Here is a 24,385-nt window from a genome sequence, read left to right as displayed (position 1 = left end):
TTGGATAAAAACCTTCCCACAAAGAAAACTCAAAGCCCAGATGGCTTCACTTGTTAACTCTATCAATAAGGAAGAAACATCATCAATTCTACACAAACTCTTCTGAAAAACTGAAATTGAGAGAGTACTTTCCAATTCATTCTATGAGACAAGCATTATCCTGATAACAAGCCAGACAAAGATATTACAGGAAAAGAAAAGTATAGGCCAGTATCTTTCATAAACATAGATGTAAGAATTCTTAACAAACTTCTAGCAAATTGAATCCAACAATATTTTTTAAAGGATAATATATCATAACTAAATGACATTTATTCCAGGAATGTAAAACTGATTGAACATTCAAAAATAAATCAGTGTAATTCATCATGTTAATACAAAAATCATATGCTCATCACAACAGATGATCAGAAAAAGCATTTGACAAAATCAAACATCCATTCAGGATAAAACTCCCATTAACTAGAAAACAAAGGGAATTTTCTCAATTTGATAAAGAGTAGTTATACTCTTTATCGGGGGATTCCCTGCTGGTGCAGTGGTTAAGAATCTGCCTGCCAATGCAAGGGACGCAGGTTCAAGCCCTGGCCCAGGAAGATCCCACATGCCATGGAGCAACTAAGCCCGTGCGCCACAACTGCTGAGGCTGAGCTCTAGAGCCCGCAAGCCACAACTACTGAGCCCACGTGCCACAACTACTGAAGCCCACGTGCCTAGAGCCCGTGCTCCACAACAAGAGAAGCCATGAGAATGAGAAGCCCACGCACCACAACAAAGAGTAACCCCTGCTCACCTCAACTAGAGAAAGCCTGCGCACAGCAATGAAGACCCAATACAGCCAAAAATAAATAACTAAACTTATTTTTTTTTAAGTAATATATATCGGGAAATCCCTGGGTGTCCAATGGTTAGGACTCTGCACTTCCACTGCAGGGTGCACGGGTTCCATCCCTGGTTGAGGAACAAAGATCCCACAAGCTGCCCAGTGCAGCCAAAAAAAACAAAGGGATATATCATAAAGACAGACATATAGACCAATGGAATAGAATAGACAGCCCAGAAATAAGTCCCCACATATATGGTCAAGTGATCTTTGTCAAGGATGTTGAAACCTTTCAGCAGGGAAAGGTAAATCCTTTCAACAAATGGTGCTGGGAAAACTGGACATCCACGTGCAAAAGAATGAAATTGGACTCTTACCTAACCTCATATACAAAAATTAACTCAAATGGGTCAAAGACTTAAATATAAGAGCAAAAACTACAAAACTCTTAGAATAAAACATAGGGCAAAGCTTCAGGACATTGAATTTGGCGATGATATCTCAGATATGACACCAAAGGCACAGGCAACAAAAGAAAAAAATAGGGAAATTAGATTTCATGAAAATTTTTAACTTTTGTGTATCAAAAGACATTATTAACAGAGTAAAAAGGCAACCCATAGAAAATATTTGCAAACCACATATTTGATAAGGGATTAATATCCAAAATATAGAGAACTCCTAAAACTCACCAAAACACCCAATTCAAGGGCTTCCCTGGTGGCGCAGTGGTTGAGAGTCCGCCTGCCAATGCAGGGGACACGGGTTCGTGCCCTGGTCCGGGAAGATCCCACATGCCGTGGAGCGGCTGGGCTCGTGAGCCATGGCCGCTGAGCCTGCGTGTCCGGAGCCTGTGCTCCGCAATGGGAGAGGCCACAACAGTGAGAGGCCCGCGTACCGCAAAAAAAAAAATAAAAAATAAATAAAAATAAACTCAGGACTTAATTGCCACTAAAAAAAAAAAACAATTTAAAAATGGGTAAAGGGGACTTCCCTGGTGGCGCAGTGGTTAAGAATCCGCCTGCCAACGCAGGGGACACAGGTTCGAGCCCTGGTCCGGGAAGATCCCACATGCCACAGAGCAACTAAGCCCATGCGCCACAACTACTGAGCCTGCGCTCTAGAGCCCGTGAGCCACAACTACTGAAGCCCGTGCACCTAAAGCCCGTGCTCCTCAACAAGAGAAACCACGGCAATCAGAAGCCCGCGCACCACAATAAAGAGCAGCCTCTACTCACCGCAACTAGAGAAAGCCCGTGCGCAGCAACGAAGACCCAACACAGCCCAAAAAAAAAAAAAAAATGGTAAAGGACTTGAATAGACATTTACCCAAAGAAGATATACAAATAGCCAATAAGCAAATGAAAAGATACGCAACATCATGAATCATTAGAGAAATGCAAATCAAACCTATGATGAGCTACCACCTTATACCAACTAGGATGGCTACAATCCAAAACAAAAACAAAAACAGAAACTAACCAGCATGGTGAGGCTGTGGAGAAACTGGAACCCTAGTGCACTGTTGTTGGGAATGAAAAATGATGCACCCACTATGGAAAACAGTATGGCTGTTCTTCAAACAATCAAAAATAGAATTATAGGGCTTCCCTGGTGGCGCAGTGGTTGGGAGTCCGCTTGCCGATGCGGGGGACGCGGGTTCGTGCCCCGGTCCGGGAGGATCCCGCGTGCCGCGGAGCGGCTGGGCCCGTGGGCCATGGCCGCTGGGCCTGCGCGTCCGGAGCCTGTGCTCTGCAGCGGGGGAGGCCGCGGCGGTGAGAGGCCTGCGTACCGCAGAAAAAAAAAAAAATAGAATTATAATATGATCCAGCAATCCCATATCTGGTTATATATCCCAGAGAATTGAAAGCAAAGTCTCAAAGAGGTATGTATACACCAATGTTCACAGCAGTGTTATTTACAATAGCTAAAACGTGGAAGCAACCCAAGAATTCATCAGTAGATGAATGGATAAGCAAAATGTGGTATATACATACAATGGAATATAATTCAGCTGTAAAAAGGAAGGAAGTTCTGTCACATGGGGAATGGGGAGTTACTGTTTAATGAGTATAGAGTTTCAGTTTTATAAGGTGAAAAAACTTCTGGAGATGGATGGTGGTAATAGTTGCACATTATGAATGTATTTAATACCACTGAACTGTACACTTAAAAATGGGTTAAGAAAAAGAATCTAAAAAAGAGTGGATATACACATGACCCAGCAATCCCACTACTGGGCATATACCCGGAGAAAACCATAATTCAAAAAGACACATGCACCCCAATGTTCATAGCAGCACTATTTACAATAGCCAGGACATGGAAGCAACGTAAGTGTCCGTCAACAGAAGAATGGATAAAGAAGATGTGGTACATATATAGAATGGAATATTATTCAGCCATTAAAAGGAACAAAATTGGGTCATTTGTAGAGATGTGGATGGACCTAGAGAGTGTCATACAGAGTGAAGTAAGTCAGACAGAAAAACAAATATCGTATATTAACACATATATGTGGAATCTGGAAAAAATGGTATAGATGATCTTATTTGCAAAGCAGAGAGACACAGAACAAGTTAAAAACACCAAAATTTAAAAGTTTACATTGTAAAAAGAATTTGCCCTTCATTTCCCCGCATTTACGGTGGCCCCTTTCCCATATTAAAGAGTCTTGAAGGTGCCTCATACACTCTTCAGAGCCATTCACGCATAGAACATTCTGGACACTGTGACTGGCTTTCTTTGCTTTGACTTAGCCATATGTCCTGATGTATTTCATATCAGATTATATATAACTCCATTATCTTAAACAATTGCACGTTGACCCATTTTATGAATGCATAGACACCAAATACAAATGAACACCTACCTATGATTCTATTTGCATAAAATTCCAAAATAGCCAAAACTAACCTGTGGTGACCAGTAGAATGCAGGATAGTGGTCACCTCGGAGGAGGAATAGGGCAGTGAACGAGAGGGGTGGGAGGCTTCCAGGGAGCTGGTCATGCTCTGATTCTTAAACTCAGTGATGGTTATACGGGCGTGTCCACATGTTAATAATTCACTGAAATGTACATTTATGATTTCTGCACTCTTCTGTATGATGTCGTGCTTCAATTTTACCGAATTTAATCTCACAGTCTAGTGGGAAAGTTATACAGAGCGGCAAATAACTATGGCTCAGTTTGGTCAATGAATTCAGGACTCGGTATCTTCTCGCCCTGTTGCAGCAGTTGACCCCAACGCGGCTGGAGGCTGACCGCAAGCTAATCCCAGCTGCTGCCAGCTGGATAACCTTGGGCAAGTTACACACGCGTGAGCCTCCTCGGTTCCCAAATCTGTAAAATGGGAATAATAATACCTCATACAGTTATTGCAAGGGTGTAATATAGTAACCTATGTAAAGTGGGTAGGAGTGCTCCGCAACCACATAGCAGGTGTTCCATTCACTCCAGCTACCGTTACCACGAAACTGTCATTTTTACAAGGAAAAGGATCCTCCTCAGTGCTCAATAAAGAAATGCTTTGGGTCAAATATCCACCACCGGTCTCCTCGGGGACGGCGAGCTCACGAAGAAGCGTGGTCGGAGGTGCTGAAGCTCGGGAAAGCAGTCTCCCTGGACAGGCGACCTAGCAGCCCACCGCTCTCTGACCGCGTCCTCCTTAAGCGCGGGGCAATGACGTCACCCCCCCAACACACACACACGGTGCAGCCTACCTTGGAAGCTCCCCAGCGATTCCTCCGAGCCGTCTCCATTGGCTGGTCAGGACAGGCGGCCCCGCCCCTTTGCCCGCCGCGGGACCCGGGGGCCCGCCGTCAATCTGCCCAGGTGGGAGCGGTGATTGGCCGCGGGGCCCGCCCCCCAGAAAACTCCGCCGGGCTTGCGTAGGCTGCGCGCTCGGGGTGGGAGAGGCGCGGCACCGCGTGAGGAGCCGCCGCCGTCCGGGTCAGCGGGCCAGGCCGCCGTTGGTCACTCCTGCAGCCCGCCTGCTGGGCAGGGCCGGCCCGGCCCGGCCATGGAGTCCTACGACATCATCGCCAACCAGCCCGTGGTCATCGACAACGTGAGGCTTGGCAGCCGGGGGGAGGGCGCACGCGGCAGTGTACGCGGGGACCCCCGACAGACTCCACTGGTCCCTCTAGCTCACTGCCCGCCCGCCACCCCTAACGGCCGTCTCCACCTGGCCCTGTAGTTGGGGCCACGGGGCCAGCCCCCCGCTGGCGCGGCGGAACCCCAGCCCGAGCCCTCCCTGAGCCGGGCAGGGAGGTCCGGAGAAGAACGGGGTCCCATCGTTCTGGCGGCCCTTGGTCAGCATCCGGAGAGGTGGGGTGACAGTCGGGCGGCCCGGCCGAGGCACCCCGGACCTTTCTCAGTTGAGAGTGGGGTTGCTGGGCAGGTTTCGACCCCAGCCCCTTTACCTCTTCTCAGGCTGTGGCCCTGGCTGCCCTCTTGCACACTGCTGGCCTCATCTTTTGGAGAAGGTTGGCCTGGGGGCCTCTACAACAGCTCTTTCCAAGTGCTGCACCCCCAGGCAGCACTACCAGAGTGGGCAGGCCCTACTGCGCCCTTTTCCTGGGACTGGGGAAAATGCAAGTTAAGCTCTGCCCACCACATAGCCGCCACCACCTGGCTGACCACTTGGCTACTTTGACCCTCTCCTTAAGTGCTCCCGGAGCCAAGCAGAAGTTCCACAGCCGGCAGGGAAGTGGAGAGAGTTCAGGACTACTCTTCCCAGGACCCATAGCAGTTTGGGAACATTGTTTGCAAACTCAGAGGAAAGTTGCCTGGCTTCATTGTGGTTTGTCCTTCAGCACTGGGGCTCAGCATGTTTTCTGGTCCACGGGAAGAAAATGAAGGGCAGGGATCCGTGGATCTGCCCCTAGCTGGTATCTGCCTCTGGTGTGTGGGCCTTGGAGTTTTTGATAATGACTCACTTCTCTTTCTGGGATCTGTCTCCCTGTAATCCCTGAACGGCTGTCTTTTTTGGAGTACCCATGTACGTGCCCTGAGTCACAGCAGGGCATGTTTAATAAGGCTAGAGCTGGGCTTGGAGGATGCTCTCCATCAGGCTACAGGAAAGATCGGGCCAGTTCCTTACTTGGCGGGCTAATCAACAAGTTAATGAGTTTAGAGGGCAACCTGTTTGGTTCCTCTGGGCTTCCAGCCCCTCCTCTGTAACTTGGGGATGTTTATTTCTGCTCTGCAGACCCCAAGGGTTGTGATGGAGATCTATGGGAAGAGAGGTTGAGATGCTCATTCCTGCAGTGAGTGGGAGGTTTCTAGATGCCAGGTTCCCTTTAAGATATTCTAAGTCCAGCTTCCATGCTGGAGCAGTGGCAAGACCAAGCTGTCCTCCTGTAGTCTCTGGAGAAGCCACTTGAGGATAGGTGCCAGTTGTCCCAGTGAACCCAGTGATCTTCCCCAGCGGGTCCTGTATGTGGCCCGTGGTTGCTGAGGGGAGGGGGCCAGAGAGTGTTGCAAAAAGCTTATGGGTTGCTTTTAGCTGGGTTTTGGGAGTAGCTTGTGCTGCTATGGAGTCCTCCTGCCTGGAGCTGACCTTGGAGTGTGCAGACGAGGATGTACTTCGTGGTTCCTCCGTCTCCACACTAGTGACATTTTGGCCTGGATAATTCTTGGTTATGTGGGGCTGTCCTGTGCCTCTTAAGATGTATAACAGCATCCCTGGCCTCTACCTAGAAGCGAGTGGCAGCCCCCGCTCCCCAGTCTCCAGACATTGTCAAATTTGGGGGAGGGGATGCAAAATCGCTCCCGGTTTTGTACCACTGGCGCACTTGTAAATGGCCTTGCCCTCTTGGCAGGATCTCAGGCTGCCACCCCGGGCTGCCATGGTGGGGCAGCAGCCCTCTCCATGGCAGGGCACTGCCTTCATCTGGAGGTGAATGTTGGGAGCTAAACATTGTTTTTCTTTGCAGGGTTCGGGGGTGATCAAGGCTGGCTTTGCAGGAGACCAGATTCCCAAATACTGTTTCCCAAACTAGTAAGTGTTTCTCAGGCAGCATCCCTAACCCTTCGGTTTGCTTCCACAGAGAACGTGGGTCCTGTGTCACAGCTCTCTTTGAGGCCAACTCTTGTCCCCACCTGTAGGGAAAACTCCAGATTTGTGAAGCTGTTGCTCTTAAGGGTGCTGGAAGGAGAAGACATGTGCTCTGGGCTTCCCCCCTCCTCTTTGGAGGCTAATTTTGGTCCCTCCTTTAGCCAAGAAGGAGGAGAAGCCACCAGCATTCCTCTTGGGACAGGGTGTGGTAGCAGCAGCAAGAATAAGAGAGAGACGTCTCCAGGAGAGAGACCTAGATTCAGAGGAAAAAGTGGGGAGTTAATACCACCCCTTCCTCCCGGGAAGTGTTTTCTTTGGGGCCCATTTATTTTCAGACTCTAGAAAATATTTTGTTCAGTCAAGGAGGGTTTTTGCCTGAATGGTGCCAGTGGTGGCAGAGGTAAGGGGGAGGTGAAACCTGGAGAAAGCCTGGAGTGCTCCTCCGGCCACTGTAGCCCATCGGGAAGTTTTCCCTTGGCCGTGTCTCGTCTCAAATCCTGGAGGTTTTAGGGTTTAGTGGCCCAAGCCGGCGTGGGGGAGTCCTAAGGCCCCTGAAATGGCTGGCTATATCAAGACAGAGCCAGCCTAAAGCATCCAGTGGGGCCTCAGCTTTCCTTTTCAACTCACGTTGAATGTAATTAAAGGTTCCTCTTGATGTGCAGGGAACTTGGGTCAGATTTTGTAATGGTAGCCCATCCACTCTGCCAAGAATTGCATCTCTGTTCTGGAAGCCCTGGCAGTGGGAAGGGGCAGGACTGACTGAGTGAGAGAGGGGTGTACGAGGGAGCCACAGCCCAGTTTCCTGGGGCCACCCCGCCTTGGTCTGCCCTCCTGAAATCAAGAGCGTGGGCTGAGTCATCGTGGCTACAGAAGCTGACCCTCTGCCAGGGCTGACATTACAGAGCTCTCAGCTGTCTCTGGGAGGGCTGGTGGGAAATGGAAGTAACACCTCGTCTTCTGACCCTGAGTCTTCTGTCCTGCCAAGGCCTGCTCTGTAGTCCCATGGCCCATAGGCCTAGGTTCTGACCTTTGCCCCGTGGCCACCTCCTGATGCTTTGAGTACAGTTACCCTCTTGAACATTGGAGTTGGACTTTGGTCTTCCTGGACTGGGCTCAGCTGTGCCCCCTGCCCACCTCCCTGACCTCTCCTGTCTTCACAGTGTCGGACGCCCCAAACACATGCGGGTGATGGCTGGAGCCCTGGAAGGGGACCTCTTCATTGGACCAAAAGCAGAGGTAATACCTGTGGAGCCTGCCTTTTTCTGGGTTTTGGGTCTTCATTGTCCCAGGAGCCTTGACTGGTGATCAGAGCTGTACCGCCAGAGAGGGCCCTGGGCGTCTGTTCTCTGAGGCCATCTGCTGGGTGCCCTCCTGGCTCCAGGATCCAGGCTGCAGCTCAGCGGTACTGCACCATGGTCCCTTTGCTCTGTGCGATGGCACCATGGTTCCTGTATAGGGCAGCAGAGTTAGACCACTTCATGCCCTGTCTTTTAGAAACTACAAAGGAAAGAACTGGTTAAAATGTGACTTAAAAGTCTGAATCACTGGGACTTGATGACCTGAGTGAGAGGGCCAGCTCTTGTGCTCCAGCCGGGGAGACACCTAGAGGCTGCAGGGCCAGATGAGGCCCTTGGGAGGAGGAGTGAATGGGGGTGAGGGTGGCAGAGATAACAGGCAAGTGCAGTTTAGGCACCCGGGGTGTCTACGGTGTGGGGTGTCGAGGGCTCGGGGTGCAGATAATGGGGCTCTCAGGAGGTGGGGTCAGGAGGAGCCGCGGCTGTGGGTGAGAGGCCGAGTGGCGCTGGGCAGGAAGGGGCACGTTTGGGGGGAAGTTGAAGGGCAGGTCCGCGTGAGAGGCGCAAGCACTGGCTGAAGAGCTGGGAGGAGAGGTGGCTCACGGCATCCAGCTGTGCCTGGGAGGAGCGGTGGCAGCACGTGACCGCAGGAGGGGACCAAGTAGGATCGGCCTACGTGGGGGCTCCTGGCACTGAAGTGGTGGGGATGGAGGTCAGGCTGTGCTGGCCGTGAGTGTAGAGGACGAAGGGCTGTGGAGGGAGGGGGGGGGACTGCAGGGTGGGAAGGAGCACTCTGCCACCCTCTCTGGTCCTGGCCTTGGAGACTGGCTGGGCTCTGAGAGCCTGAGAAGCAGTTGGACAGATGAACCTGTGCCGGGTTCAGGACCTGTCACGGGGCATGGGGACATCCGGCGAGCGGATGAAGGGGCAGCTCCCAGGCGGGCAGGGAGCAGTTGCTGGGTGAATGTCTGGTGCCACAGTGGGCCTCCCCACTCCGCAGGAGCACCGGGGGCTGCTGGCCATCCGCTACCCCATGGAGCACGGTGTGGTGCGGGACTGGAACGACATGGAGCGCATCTGGCAGTACGTCTACTCCAAGGACCAGCTGCAGACCTTCTCCGAGGAGGTGGGGCAGTGGCCCCTCCCGCCAGGGGGCCTGGTTCTCCCTGCGGTGTCCTCTCCCTGCCCGCGGCGTCCCAGTCAGGCTTCCTCGTTTCCTCTGGCTTTGTCAGGGCCTGTCGCCTCTGTGTTGCGTGGGCCTGGGTCCACACAGTCCGTGGCTGCCGAGCAGAATTTTCCAGGGAGCGCTGGATCTTTGGAAGAGTAAAACTACCGGCAGATGGTGGGCTTGTGCCGTCGGGAGGGATGGCAGGCCGCAGCGTCACGTGCTCACAGGGGCGGGTGGCTCTCTGGAAGGACCATTGCAGCGCCAGTACGCTGTCTTTGCACCTGCCGGCAACTCTGGCGTCTCTTGCAGCATCCTGTTCTTCTCACGGAAGCTCCGCTCAACCCATGTAAGAACCGGGAGAAGGCGGCAGAGGTGTTCTTCGAGACCTTCAACGTGCCAGCCCTGTTCATCTCCATGCAGGCCGTGCTTAGCCTGTGAGTCTCCCTAAGCCCTGCGGCCCCTCCATCTCCGTTCTCCCTGGGGGCAGCCTCCTGCTCGGGATGACCAGGCATCTGACTTCCCTGTAGAAACAGCCCCCTGATGACCGTCCCTCTAGGGAGCCCCGCGGGTCCCTTTTTCAGACCAGATGATGCACATGTCCCGGGGTCCCTTCCAGGGGTGAGGAGGTCCCCATGCCTCAGTGGCTGAGGTGAAGGGATGCTGACCTGGTGACAGGTATGCAACAGGACGCACGACGGGAGTCGTTCTGGACTCAGGGGATGGGGTCACTCACGCCGTCCCCATCTACGAGGGCTTTGCCATGCCGCACTCCATCATGCGGGTGGACATTGCCGGCCGCGACGTCTCCCGCTACCTCCGGCTGCAGCTGCGCAAGGAGGGGGTTGACTTTCACACCTCAGCAGAGTTTGAGGTCGTCCGGACCATCAAAGAGGTGACGCAGGGCAGGAGGTGGGGAACGGGGCGGGCGGTGGTCGGACCCGGCGTAAGGTTGAGCCCTGGGTGCGGGTGTCCCGGTTGCCGCCTCCTGAGGGCTGTGTCCCCGCCCACTGCAGCGGGCCTGCTACCTGTCCATCAGCCCGCAGAAGGATGAGGCTCTGGAGACAGAGAAGGTGCAGTACACCTTGCCAGACGGCAGCACCCTCGACGTAAGTTGCCAGGCCGGCCCCGGGCGGGGGCAGGAGTGATGCCGGGACCTGGAGGAGGAGGAGGAGGCCTGTCTGCCTCAATCTTGTGTTCCCAAGGTGGGGCCAGCACGCTTCCGGGCCCCCGAGCTGCTGTTCCAGCCAGACCTGATAGGGGATGAGAGTGAGGGGCTCCACGAGGTGCTGGCCTTCGCCATCCACAAGTCTGACATGGACCTTCGCCGGACGCTGTTCGCCAACATCGTGCTCTCCGGTGGCTCCACACTTTTCAAAGGTACCACAATTGGGAGGTGGTAGTATGACTTGGAGGCCAAGGGCAGCTGGACCCTCAGACTGCATCCCACTTCCTAGAAGCCTGGGAGATGGCCCATTTCCTGTTGGTTTTTTGGGTGCTCAGTTTTTGGTTTTGTTTTTTTTAAGAGAAAGATTTAAAATTAAATTTTGTTTACTTTGTAAATAGGTGATAAGTTTAACGAGGTCTAAAATGTATTAGATGAAGTCTGCCTTCTCCCATTGTCCTGGTCACCCAGTTCCCTCCCCACAGGAATTGTTAGTTTCTCAGCTAACACCTGTGCATGAATAAGCACTCCCTCTTTACACAGACCTTAGTGTACTGAAGCTCCACGCCATGTATTTTTGACTTTGCACCACATCCAGAAGATCTTTCCTAGAGTGTAAGTTCTCTTATCTGGCCTTATGGGGTGGATGTGCCATTTAATTGTTAACCTGCGGATGGCCTTGGGGATGGTGCAATTCTTTCTGATCACAAAGATGCTCCAATGGTTGACCTCATACACTGTTACTTCACGTGATGAGAATATACCTAAAAGAAAAATCCTAGGACTAGAATTGCTGAGTAAGAGGGTGCGTATGTGCATTTGTCACCTGGTAGATATCACCAGAGTTTCCCTCCTGAGAGGCTGTGCCACTTTCACCCCCATCAGTTATGGACGAGAGTCCCCCGGCGCCGTCCCGACACTGTGTGTGTTTGCCCATCTGCTGGGTAGAAGTGGCAGGCGTGTTCTCCTGACTCGTCGTTCGCCTTTGCCTTTGCTTCTGGCGGTTTTGGCTCCAGAGCAGCGCGTGAGGGAGAGTGTAGGGGTCGGGCCGAGCTGAGTGACTTGGGGTTCTATCTCATGCTGCCTTCCTGAGGAAGGAAGCTGGGCCCACCTGTAGGCATCCTGCTGGATCTTTTATGCCTTTGGGGTGGCTTGCCCTTACCCTTAATCCTGGCAAGAATGGCAAAAACAAGCGTGGCAGCACCTGGGGCTGGGGCACCAGAGCTTGGATGCGGGGGAGCTAGTGGTAAACGGTCGGATGTGGACCCCCAGTTCAGCCAGCCTTGTGTTCACAGGCTTTGGCGACCGATTACTAAGTGAAGTAAAGAAGCTTGCCCCCAAAGACGTCAAAATCAAGGTGAGGTTATGGGGAGTCCCCATGGGGCATGGGGGTGCTGGGCAACCTGGACCCAGGGAGGAAAGAGCAAGAACCACCCTCAGATGCTCTCTGCCTTCCAAGCCCAGCCCAGCCCTGCTGCTCCCCCTGCTGCCAGCTGCGGCACTTGCTGCCTGGCCTCGGGCACTGGGAGAAAGGCCCCCCCTCCCTGAGGCTGGGACTGGGGCTTCTGTGCGGGGGTGGGGCAGTCACGTTGCCACTTTCTCCCTCTAGATCTCAGCCCCTCAGGAACGGCTGTACTCCACGTGGATCGGGTGAGGCAGGGCTCACAGGGAGGGCTCTGGGAGGAGACCATTGTGCCCTGGACACTTCTCCCCGGGTTGGCCCAGGCCAGGTGGAGGTGGGTGGGTTTCCCTCCCAGGTAAGGGAAGTGGAGCGCTGGGCGCCCAGGGAGGGCGGTTGGCTCAGCCCTCAGGTCCACAAGACTGCTCTCCCTCCCTCCTCACAGTGGCTCCATCCTGGCCTCGCTGGACACTTTTAAGAAGATGTGGGTATCCAAAAAGGAATATGAAGAGGATGGCTCCCGGGCTATTCATCGTAAAACCTTCTAGTGCCCAAGGAGGAAGGTGTAGCGTTGGGAAGATGGGAGGAAAGGGGAGCCAGAGTCCTTAACCCTTTCTGGTCCGGTTCACATACTAGGCCTCAGGGCCCCCTGCATGCCCTGAACCCCCGGCAAGTGGTGCAACAATGCTTCCCTGCAGCCCTCCCCACACACACACGCACACACAGTAACATTAGCTGCATGGATGGGAGGCTTGAGCTGGAAGATGGGAATTGAGGGGCCCAGCTTTGGGCGGTTCTGGGTGTCACCCTTGGCAGAACCAATTAGGCCCATGACTCTCTGCTGCCCCGAGCTCCAGGGCCAGACACCCAAATACCCCCATTTTCTCCAGCAGGGCCAGGTGCCTGGATGCCTGTATACTAGCCTTGCCGAGTGGGATGGAGTAGGGGGTGCTACTGCTTCTCATGCCACCTCCTCTCCCTGACCCAGCAGAGCAGCCCAGAGGGCCACACCTAGGCATCCCTGACCCTTTCACACTCTGTTCCCCCATCTTTCTGGATGGGTGCCTTGGTGTAGACTGAGTTCTTGTCAGTCTTCTTCCGTCCCCCGTAAGGAGTCTGGGCTGGGCTCCGACCCTTTGGAGCCAGAGCAGAGGATGCACTGGGGTTGGGCGGCCGCAGCGTGTTGCGTTCTCCCCTTCAAAGCACTTCAGTGTCTTGCTGCTTCCTGTCCTTTACACCAGTACCTGGGACAGGAAGGGTGAATGGTCTTCATTTGTTGAAGGGAAGCCACTTAATCACAAGTCAGACCTAGTGGGGGTGAGGAGGGCACACTTCCTCCTCCCACCTCTCCCACAGAAGAGGTCTTCATTTACCTTGTGGCCAGGACCCCCATCTCCCTCTCCCACAAATGTACAATAATTTAACACAGTTGCCTGAAAAAAATTTTTTTGTAAATCATTATAGTAATAATTATGGACAAGGCCCAGTGTGTGGCTCTGTTTTCTTGTGGTTCTTTGCACTGTTGTTTGCTCATCCATCCCTGAGGACCAAAGCAGCACGGCACTGGCTGTAGCTCAGAAGCCTGAGATTTCAGTGGTTGGCGGGGCAACGTGGCACGGGAGGCCCCAGGAGGCTGGGCTCTCAACCTGGTGGCTGAATTCCCCAGCCTCTTTACACGCTTGCTGCAGTCTGCCAGGAGAACAGGCTGCCTTTCTCCCCTTTATTCTTGGATGGGGCCTTGTGGCAGGCGGGGCTGGGGCTGGGTGCATCCACGCCCTCACCTGTTCTGTTTGAGCATCTCTGCTGCTCGGCTCAGATGTAACAGGCCAATAGACCAAGCCTGAACTGATACAGGATCCAAGTTCAGCCAAGTCAGGAAGCGGGGTGATGGGAGAGATGTAGAAGGCTGTATCGATGAGCTGGGCTCTGAGAGAGTAAGCTGAGCAGCAAGGAGAGGAAGGGCAGTGGACGGAAAGGGAGCAGTGAGAAGTGAGTTGAGAGTGTCTACCCTCTCCTTCCTCATCAAGTACTTACATCAAGAACAGCTACAGTATGTCCAGGAGGTGCCTTGTGTTTGGAGCCAGCGGTAAACAAGACATATCTTTGCCCCTAAAAACACAGATCAGGGGAGAAAGATAAACAGGGCATTTCAGTACAGAGCTGGGGGGCCAAGAGGAGGGGCATCTAAGCCAGCAGGTGGGGCAGGCGGACTTGCACGGGTGTAGGAGGGGTTAGCCAGGTAAAGAGGGGGTGTTCCTGGGAGAGGTTAAGAGTTCAAGGAGATGCCTGGGACTGGTGGGGCTAGAAAAAAAGGACATGGGCCCAAGCGAGGTTAAGGCGCAGGGCAGCGTGAGTGGTCTCTAGCTATAATGTGAGGTAAACCAGAGGGGTAGGTTGGGGCCAGCATGTAGGGGGCCTCGGGAGGGTTTTTAGCTGTGTCCTGAGTGATGGGCAGTCAGTCAGGGGCGCGTGGTTATCGTAGCTGTGTGTTGAAGGCAATGGACTTGGTGGGGCCGAGGGAGGGCCCGGAACTCGAGATCAGGCAGGAGGAGAGACGTCACTGAGTCAGGCCTGTCTTCAGAGAACATTTTGTGAGGCTTTGTGGTCACAGCGTGCCCGTCCCCAAGGGGGAAACAGAATTTACAGAGAAACCTTTGTTTGGGGTTCTGTTTATGGTACCACTTTCTCCCAAGCACACAGGCTTAGAGCCTTGTCACTTTGCCTTCTCCCTCCTCTTACCTTCCCCACATTCTGTCAGTTGCCAGGTTCTGTTGGTTCTGTAGCGCCTTTCCCACCTGGTTTCTTTTCCACAGTAGCCACTGCCACCACCCTAGCTCATGACCGCAGCTCCATCCTCCCCACCCAATCCATTTGCCCTTGGATCCAAAGCCCAGATAGCCTTGGTTCTGCCACTTCCTAATCCAAAATGTCAGGCGGTTCTCCACTGCTTGGTGAAATAAAACTGAACTGATGCGAAACTGCTGGTGAAATTGCCCTCATGAGCTATGCATTGTTGCGTTTAATTGTGGCCCTTTGGAGTCTTGTTCCTTCCCTGTGTTAGGCTTAGGCATTGTCATGCCCTGATGTGCCTGCCAGCCTCTACTCATGGTCTTCTGTCTGCTGGGAATGACTTTCCCTAATGTCTGTCAAAATCCCATCCTTTAAGGCCGAGCAACACTCTCCCTACTCCCTCTCCTGCAGGGATGGTGTGGTTACAGAGCTCTAGCCCTGCTGGGTTTCTCACTGTTGGAAAAAAGCTACAGATGAGAAGGTGATAAGGCTAGAATGAACCCTGTGGTGTTGGATGGGGATTGGAGGTAGTAGGAACTCATGGCTTTTATCATACATACAGAAAGATGCTGAAGTAAATGGGTTAGAATATATGTGTGTATATTTCTTAGCCCTGTCTGCTCAGAGGGCCTAGAGACAATGACACCCCAGTGGCAATAAGCACATATAGTATCCAGATCTTGGTTTCTAAATACCATTCTTCAATAAAAGGAACCAGAGGTCCTTGGAGAAATCGCAGACCTGGGGCAGAGAAAGTATAAAATGAGCCTAGCCTAGAATATCCTGTGGTACTGTGAAGGAAGGAAGTGCTCAGAAAAGAAGATGGCCTCTCTAGAGGACTTGGGAAGCAACTTGCAGGAGCACCCAGTGGTCAAATTTGTATTATACTGGATTATATTTGTACTATACTGGATTATATTTGTATCATGCTGGATTATATTTGTATCATACTGGGTTATATTTGTACTATACTGGGTTATATTTGTATTATACTGGATTATAAGTCATAGAATAAAACAGTCATGAGTCCAGTCTGAGATCAATCATGGGGGAGAAGGGACAGTTCTTACTTCTAGAATTCCAATTAATGAACGTAGAAGGAATAACAGAAAATCACTGTCAGGCAAACATCACGGTTATTGCTGCAGGCAAAAATGGATGCAAAAACTAGTAAGCGAAAAATAAGGACATTTGCGCTGTCTCAAAGTATCTCCCCATGAGGTACTTACTGATTAAAAAAGGAAAAATAGTAACCTTACAGTGGAGAAACCTAGTAGATATCACCTTAACCAAATGATCAAAGTTTACATCCCCGGTAATCACCATCTTGACGTGGTGCTTTAAGAGACGGCAATGTGACCTGTGTGTTCTTGGATAACCTCCACCTAACCAGGAGCAAACAGCAGGCGAACCCAAACTGAGGGCATTTCTATAAATCAGTGGACCAGCGATCTTGTTCAAAAGTGACAGATTATAAAGACAAAGACTGAGGAACTGTCACGGGTTTGAGGAGACCAAGGAGGTATGACAGTGAAATGCAACATGAGATTCTGATCAGAAAAGGACCTTACTGAAAAAGCTGGCAGAATCAGTTAATAGTACTGTATCAATGTGAATTTCCTGGCTTCAGTCACTGTGCTGTGTGTTAATGTCACAGGTTAATGTTAGCAGAAACTGGTGAAAGGTAAGCAGGAACTCTGTACTATTTTTGCAACTTTTCTATAGGTCTAAAATTATTTCAAAATAAAAACTTAGAGGGGAAAAGCTCAGGCTTGAGCTAAATGGTCTGGATTCACAATCCTGCCACCACAACTAACTAGCTGTGTAATCTGGAGCTGTTCCTAGGTTCCCGCATCTCTAAAATGGGGGTGATAATAATAGCACCTACCTCAGGGGTTTAACAGCCTGCAACATTTTGTGCCAGAGAATAAAAGAAGTGCTACAAGAATGATAGGGACATGTCAAAAGGCCACAGGAGCCTGCTTAAAGAAGCTTCCACTGGTCAAATTTGGAACAAATTAAACATCAAAAAATAATGACAGTTAATGAATTATAATTCACTGAATACAATGTGAAGGCATAAGTCTATACTGATATAAATTAATAAATTGAAAGTTCGATGAGGTACAGGGTATTGACATCTCAAAGTATTGCCCTGTAAGATACTTATTAATAATTAAGGGATGGTGGGGACTTCCCTGGTGGCGCAGTGGTTAAGAATCCGCCTGCCAATGCAGGGGACATGGGCTCGAGCCCTGGTCCAGCAAGACCCCACATGCCGCAAAGCAACTAAGCCCATGTGTCATAGCTACTGAGCCCTCACGCCTAGAGCCCGTGCTCCCAACAAGAGAAGCCACCGCAACGAGAAGCCCACACACCACAACAAAGAGTAGCCCCCACTCACCGCAACTAGAGAAAGCCTGTGCGCAGCAGTGAAGACCCAACACAAAAATAAATAAATTAATTAAAATTAAAAAAAAAAAATTAAGGGGTAGGAATTCCCTGGTGGTCCAGTAGTTAGGACTCTGCGCTTTCACTGCTGAGGGCAAGGGTTCAATCCCTGGTCACGGAATTAAGATACCGCAAGCCGCATGGCATGGCTAAAAAACTAAAATTAAATTTAAAATAATAATATTTAAGGGGCAACTATACAGTGAAGAAACCTGGCAGACATTACTTTAATCAAGTGACCAAAGTGAACACCTCATCAGCAATTGGACAAATCGACGTCACGTGCCCACTGAGAAGCGTCCAGCATCACCTCTGTGTTACTCCTGCCCAAGATGCATAACCTGAATCCAATCATGAGGAAACATCAGACAAACCTAAGTTCTTGGTGTAATTTTCAAAGGTGTCAATGTCACAGGAATCAAGGAAAGACTGAAGAACTGTTCCAGAATGGAGAAGGCTAAAGGGACATAACAACTAAAGGTAACAGGAACTGGATTCTTTGCTATAAAGGACGTTATTGGAACATTTAGCAAAACTTGAACAGGGTCTGAGGATTAAATGGTAGAAATGTACAAGTTGTAATTTCCTGATTTTGATAGTCATATTGCAGGTATAGGAGAGAGTGTCTTTGTAGGAAATGCACACTAACCTGTGATGGGGCATCAGATAGCAACTTACTCAAGTGGTTCCAGAAAAAAAGATCTTTGTACTTTCAGGTTGTTTAATAAATACCATTAGAGAGATACCTGTATTCTTGCCTAGTGAGGAGAGACAGGATCCAATTTCTAAGCTGCTAAATGGCTAGATGGAGCCCATTTCTACCCACAGGCAAAGGTCTGGTGCTCCTAGTGAAGGGTGTTACATTTCCTCTTTGCCCCTAGGGCTCCCAGTTACCAACAGGCAAGAAAAAGAGCTCTTCATGCTTTTGTGCTTTTGTGGTTAGCCTGAGGTAGAGGTTCTCTGCCTTGGCGGCATGTTGAAAGCACCTGGGGAACTTTATAAAGTAATAATGCCTGGGTCTCACCCCCAGAGACTCTGCTTCAGTGGTCCGGGTGTGAGCCGGGTATGGGGAACAAAAATATACCCAGGGGACTCGAATGTGCAGCGAAATTTGAGACCCACTAACCCAGGAGACAGGACTTGAATTTACTGATCTATTGATGCCATTAAAGCATTACAGTTCTATAGAAGTCTGTCATGGGTCTCACTGCACTGAAATCAATGTGGCAGCAGGGCTGTGTTTCTTTGTGGAGACTGGGGGAGAATCATTTCCTTGCTTTTCCCAGCTTCTAGAGGTTAACTGCATTCCTTAGCCTGTGATCCCCTTTTTCCATCTTTAAACCAGTAACATTGCATCCCTCTGACCATTCTTCCACAGTCACATCCCGCTGACTCTCATTCTTCTGCCGCCCTTGTGATTATTGGGCCCACCTGGATAATCCAGGTTACTCTCCCTATTTTAAGGTCAGCTGATTAGCAACCTTAATTCTGTCTGCAATCTTAATAACCTTTTACTGTTCGACCTAACATATTCACAGGTTCTGGGATTAGGACATGGACATCTTTGGGGGACCATTATTCTGCCACCACAGTCTGGAAATATATGGAGATTTTTCTTTCTTAGGGGAAAACTGGTTAAAATTTTTAAAAGAGAAAAGCAAGGGGGTATCTAAGGCAATCTACAGATTCAATGAAATCCCTATCAAAATACCAGTGGCGTTTTTCACAGAACTAGAAGAAGTAATTCCAGAGTTTGTATGGAACTACAAAAGACCCTGATAGCCAAAGCAATCTTGAGAAAGAAGAACGAAGATGGAGGTGTCATGCTCCCTGATTTTAATCTATACTTCAAAGCTACAGCAATCAATACAGTATGGCACTGGCACAAAAACAGACACATAGGTCAATGAAACAGATTTGTATCAAAAAAACAAAATCTGCCTACTGAATGGGAGAAGATATTTACAAATAATATATCCAATAAGGGTTAATATCCAAAATAGATGAAGAACTCATACAACTCAACATCAAAAAAACAAACAACTTAATTAAAAAATGGGCAGAGGACCTGAATATTTTCCTAAACACGTATAGATGGCCAACAGACTCATGAAAAGATGCTCAACATCACTAATCATCAGGGAAGTGCAAATCAAAACCACAATGAGATAACATCTCACACCTATCAGAATGGCTATCAGCAAAAAGGCAACAAATAACTAATTTGGCAAGGATGTGGAGAAAAGGAAACCCTTGTGCACTATTGGTGAGAATGTATATTGGTGCAGCCACTATGGAAAACAGTATGGAATTTTCTCAAAAAATTAAAAATAGAACTGCCATATGATCCAGCAATTTCACTTCTGGGTATTTACCCAAAGAAAAAAACTAATTCAAAAAGATATGTGCATACCAAGGTTCATTTCAGCATTATTTATAATAGCTAAGATACAGAAGCAACCTGAGTGTCCAGCAATAGATGAATATATACATATATGCAATGGAATATTACTCCACCATAAAAAAGAATGAAATATTGCCATTTGTGACAACATCGGTCGACCTAGAGGGTATTATGCTCAGTGAAATAAGTCAAACAGAGAAAGACAAAAACTGTAAGATCTCCCTTACATGTGGAATCTAAAAAACAAAATGAAAATAGACTCACAGATACAGAGAAGAGGGGAGGGGGGTAGGAGCAAAATAGGTGAAGGGAATTAAGAGGTACAAACCTCCAGTTGTAAAATAAATAAGCCATGGGGATGTAATATATAGCGTAAAGAATACAGTCAATAATAGTTTAATAACTTTGTATGGGGACAGATGGTTACTAGACTTATGGTGATCATTTCATAATGTAGTACAACTGAAACATAATATTGTAATATATTTCCATTTTAAAAGTTAAAAAATAATAAAGATGCAAGGTGGGCTTGGAGATGAGGGAGGAAGCAGACGGAATAAGTAATGATGTGAAGAGTCAAAAAGTCCACTCTAAGCAGAGTTTTGACTGGAAAGGAAGATGGTGAAAAAGGAAAGAGGATGCAGGAGGTGGGCCAGACAAGAGGGCTTGAGGGTAGCACTAAACCAGTCTTCCTGACTGGGAAACTCTTGTTTATAACAGCATTTAAGGTGGGAGTGGTAGGTGGCTATTTAGGTGTCCCCTTCCCAGAGAATGGCCCTGAATGGCAGATAAATGCTTGGACATTTCCTGGAAACGAGACGACAGCCAGGAAAGGAAGCAGTAGCTTTGTACCTTTAAGAGGAGTAAGGCAAGATGAAGGGAAGAGGCTTCCCTGGTGGCACAGTGGTTGAAAATCCACCTGCCAATGCAGGGGACATGGGTTCGAGCCCTGGTCCAGGAAGATCCCACATGCCGCGGAGCAACTAAGCCCGTGCGCCACTACTGAGCCTGCACTCTAGAGACCACGAGCCACAACTACTGAGCCTGCGCGCCTAGAGCCCGTGTTCTACAAGAGAAGTCACCATAGTGAGAAGCCCACGCACCGCAACAAAGAGTAGCCCCTGCTCACCACAACTAGAGAAAGCCCATGCACAGTAAAGAAGACCCAGTGCAGCCAAAAGTAAATAAATAAATTTAAATTTTAAAAAAAAGATGAAGGAAAGGGCTTTTCTCTCCCATTATCAATTCAACTTACAGATCTAGTTTGGATCAATTTTGTGGCAATAGTAACCAAAGCCACCTCTATGGCAAATCCCAAAACAAAATATGTACTATTTCCGTTTTACAGATAAAACAGCTTTTGAGAAATTAATTGTCCAAGGTGTCACAGGTATAAAGGGACTGAATCGGGCTTTTGTTTCTCTCAACTTTTTTTTTTTTTGGCTTATTATTATGATAAAGTTCAAACATACACAAAAGTAGAAAAACGACAACCCCTCTTTTTTTTTTTTTTTTTTTTTGCAGTACGTGGGCCTCTCACTGTTGTGGCCTCTCCCATTGAGGAGCACAGGCTCAGGACGCGCAGGCTCAGCGGCCATGGCTTACGGGCCCAGCCGCTCTGTGGCACGTGGGATCTTTCCAGCCCGGGGCATGAACCTGTGTCCCCTGAATCGGCAGGCGGACTCCCAACCACTGCGCCACCAGGGAAGCCCACAACAACCCCTCTTGTACCTGGCTACAATGGATCAGTCATATCCCAAACTACTCTCTTCCTTCTTCTGTTTTAAAGTTAATCTCAGACATATTTCACCCCTAAGTACCTCAGTATATATTACTAAAGCATAAAAAAAAAAAAAAACTAATTCCTTTAACATGTCTAAAATTTAATAAGTCCCTAAATACCAAATATCCGTATTTGATTTTTTTCTTTACAGTTGATTTTCTCACATCAAGATCCAAACAAGGTCCACGCACTGCTCTTGGTTGGTATCTTCCTCATGTTTCACTTGATAAGTACTCATACCTGTTTTTTTTCTGCTTGCAATTTATTTGAAGAAACTGGCTGCTGGTTTCTGGAATTGTCCCATATTCTACATTTTGCTGATGGCATCCCCATGAACTATGCTTTGAACCTGGGTCCCTTAAGACTTCAAAGCCAAAACTCTCCCCACAAGGCCGCTCTGTCTTTACGATAATGTGAGGACCTACTATCTGCCAGGCTCTTTTTATATATATTATTCCTAACACCTCACAAGGTATTTATTTATTTATTTTAAGATGTAACCCACCCTCAGAGAGAAGGCCCCCAGTGACAAAGCTAGATGATGGAGCCAGTATTACAAGTCCAGTCGGCCTGACTCCACAGCCCATTTTCCCCATGCCAGGTGGTAGCTACCACTGCATTAAGGAACTGGCAATCTCAGTGTTCAAAAGCAAGTGGATGGCAAGCTAGTATTAACAGATAGCTATTCCCAACATAATCATCCATTCCTTCCCAAAAAACACAGGAAAGAAATAAGACCAGCCAACTACAGGAGGAGAAGCCAATGTAATGGCTAGTCTTTACTGGAAAGAAGAAACTTTACATCACATTTTGAGTGAGTTAGTGCAGGGGCTCAGTGGGCCAGCTGGTGGGGCACCAGCTTGTAATGGGTTCCACAGCTAGGGCATCGCTGGGCCTCGCCCTTATGCAGCCAGAACCAGATGACAGCACTGTTGTCTTCTTCACCTGAAAGAAAAAAGGTGGCTGAAGGCCATCCAGCCTAGAAGAAGGGACTTTTTCAATGTTAACCTCTCTTCCTCAGACACCTCTGAGACACAGAGTTATGGCTGACACCTTAAGAGATCAGTTCAAGCTCTCTCCCCATTTTTCAGATGAAGAAACTGAGGCCAAGTTTACCTGTGAGTAAGCTGATCTCTTATCAGAGTCACCACAGGTTCTCACAGTTCCCTGCCTATGTAGAACCCCAAAGCTGGGTCCATCGTGGTATGTACCCCTAGTGCCTAACATGGTGTGTGGCAAAGAGAAAGTACAATAAATATTTTGTAGATGAATACTCCTTCACACTGCCTCTCCAATGAGCCAGTATTATTGATGTTCCAGGCCTCTTTACCATTAAGGATGACCTACTCGGGCAGAGAGGCCTGAGGGCCAAGACCCTTAGAACAATTTATTTACACACACATCTTCTTTATACACCTACACTCACACACAACAACAGATGTGAAGCAGCTGATAGACATCCTGTATGTTAAACAAATATTAAACAAATGGATAAGAAAACAGTGGTGAGGTACTTACAGATGCAGCCCACTATCCGCTTATTGGTGACAGAGGGGACTAAATTAGGGTCTTCCTTGGTACCTGAGGCTGCCTTTGGGGCGAGCATATTATACGGGTCCTGAAAAACAAATGAAGGACCCATTATGCCAAATGACCCCTACCCTCTAGGGGCTAGCAGTACTGTTCCCACAAGCCAGGTTTCCTGGATGGAAGGCTCCCAGAGAGGAGGCCGCTCTGACTCCATCCAAGGCCATGAGCTCCCAAGAAGACACAAGGTTCTCCTCACCAGTCCCTTGCGTGCAGCCAGCATGACCTCCCTCTCCAGCCCAGTGGCCTGCTCATCATCAGTAGGAACACCACCTAAAGGAAAATACGTGAATTATGATGTCGCCCGAAATGATCAAGGAAAATGCACATATGGACATCTCTGCATACTTTTAGTGGGTCCACAGGCTCCTAGAGGTTACCCATACCCACTGACCCCTAAGGACCAGAGTCACGATACCCAAAAGTGGTACACGGGGTGATCCTTTCTTCCTTCGACCATGGAAGCCCATTTTTCGGCACATTTTTTCTAAAACCAGATCAACCAGAGTCCTAGTGGAGTGCATCGGCCTTGAGGCGGGCGCGGGCCTGAAGGGCGGCTTAGCCCCGTCCCGGATGCAACCCCTGCCCACCAAGGTCACCCGGCGTCTCCGTTTAGGTTTTTTTCGCAGAGGGGTCAGTATGGTGGTCAGTAGCAGCGGCGGCCGAGAACAACGGGGAGACGCCCGCGGAGTCTGAGGTTCTCGGGTCCGTTGGGGCGGTCACTGGTGCCCGGAGGAGCTGAACGGCCTCAACCCCCCGCTCCTTGCTGCCTTAACACCACCCCGGGAGGGCAACGGCGCTGGTCCCCGGCGCTCCCTGCAGGCCAAGTACCTCCAGACGCCACAGAGCGCACCACGGAGACTCCACTGGGACCGCGGGCCCTCAGGGCCTGCGCGGCCAGCACTCCAGCTCCGCGGAGTAACCTTGAAGCCATCACGCCAGCTACAAACACCAGCACTTCCGGGAGCAGGCTCCGGAGGCAGAAGGGACTTCCGGGGGAGGGCTTCTTTCCCCTCCGTGTCCACTTTCCGCTTCCTTCCGGCCTGGAGCCCGCCCCACTAACCTGACTCGGCCGGGGGGCGGGGCCGCGGGAAAGGCTGCGCATGCGTAGCTCTGCTTCATTGCGTCCGCCGTGCAGCCGGGAAGGCGTAGAGGCGGTCAGGGTCTCGATTGTAGGCTTCTGGCGACGCTGACGTTTACTAACGCTGGGATTGGGTGCAACTCGTTTTGCGTGTGTGGGCCTCAGGGTCCTCGTCCCTGGAACGGGTCAACCACACTGGAGTTCCTGTGCTTCTTGCATGATAGTGGTGCTCAGGCAGCGTGGAGGCAGCTGATGCAAGACGTGAAGCCAGTGCCTGTCAGGATACTTGCTGCACACCAAACTGTCCAGATTTACGAGTGGACTCCCAAAGGCCACTGTGTTAGTTGTGATGCATGCTAATTGTGATGCTGGTTCTCCTG

At 49.9% G+C, this 24,385-nt stretch overlaps 2 protein-coding genes and 1 long non-coding RNA gene across 5 annotated transcripts in view; 1 reads left to right on the top strand and 2 right to left on the bottom strand.

The window, feature by feature from the left end:
* The window catches only part of LOC116764410, a 30,796-nt gene extending 26,926 nt beyond the window's left edge, over positions 1-3,870 (bottom strand). Inside the window, exon 1 of the long non-coding RNA XR_004352875.1 lies at positions 3,740-3,870. This is a non-coding gene — a long non-coding RNA (uncharacterized LOC116764410). The remainder of the gene's footprint in view (positions 1-3,739) is intronic.
* Positions 3,871-4,590: 720 nt separating this feature from the next.
* On the top strand, positions 4,591-15,730 carry ACTR1B (actin related protein 1B). Of its 3 annotated transcripts, none has more exons than XM_032653014.1 (11): positions 4,591-4,893; positions 6,764-6,828; positions 8,046-8,121; positions 9,181-9,306; positions 9,658-9,782; positions 10,024-10,240; positions 10,362-10,454; positions 10,551-10,725; positions 11,806-11,867; positions 12,120-12,160; positions 12,355-15,730. In XM_032653014.1, exons 1-11 carry the CDS (start codon positions 4,846-4,848, stop codon positions 12,455-12,457), a joined length of 1,131 nt encoding a protein of 376 aa, XP_032508905.1. In that variant the 5' UTR covers positions 4,591-4,845; the 3' UTR covers positions 12,458-15,730. The 3 variants fall into 3 exon arrangements, 2 of the variants coding, with proteins under 2 accessions (XP_032508905.1, XP_032508906.1); XR_004352874.1 differs by lacking the exon at positions 12,355-15,730 and adding an exon at positions 11,054-11,125 and having other exon boundaries at positions 4,711-4,893; XM_032653015.1 differs by lacking the exon at positions 9,181-9,306 and having other exon boundaries at positions 4,736-4,893; positions 12,355-14,887.
* A 6,353-nt stretch (positions 15,731-22,083) lies between these two features.
* LOC116763891 (cytochrome c oxidase subunit 5B, mitochondrial) lies at positions 22,084-23,941 on the bottom strand. Its single transcript, XM_032652004.1, has 4 exons — positions 23,756-23,941; positions 23,124-23,197; positions 22,856-22,955; positions 22,084-22,282 (listed from the first exon to the last, which is right to left on the bottom strand). Exons 1-4 carry the CDS (start codon positions 23,856-23,858, stop codon positions 22,170-22,172), a joined length of 390 nt encoding a protein of 129 aa, XP_032507895.1. The 5' UTR covers positions 23,859-23,941; the 3' UTR covers positions 22,084-22,169.
* Between the last annotated feature and the right edge of the window lie 444 nt (positions 23,942-24,385).

This window comes from Phocoena sinus, chromosome 13, assembly GCF_008692025.1.
Source record: "Phocoena sinus isolate mPhoSin1 chromosome 13, mPhoSin1.pri, whole genome shotgun sequence".
NCBI classification, from domain to species: domain Eukaryota; kingdom Metazoa; phylum Chordata; class Mammalia; order Artiodactyla; family Phocoenidae; genus Phocoena; species Phocoena sinus.
This window is presented reverse-complemented; position numbering and strand designations above follow the sequence as displayed.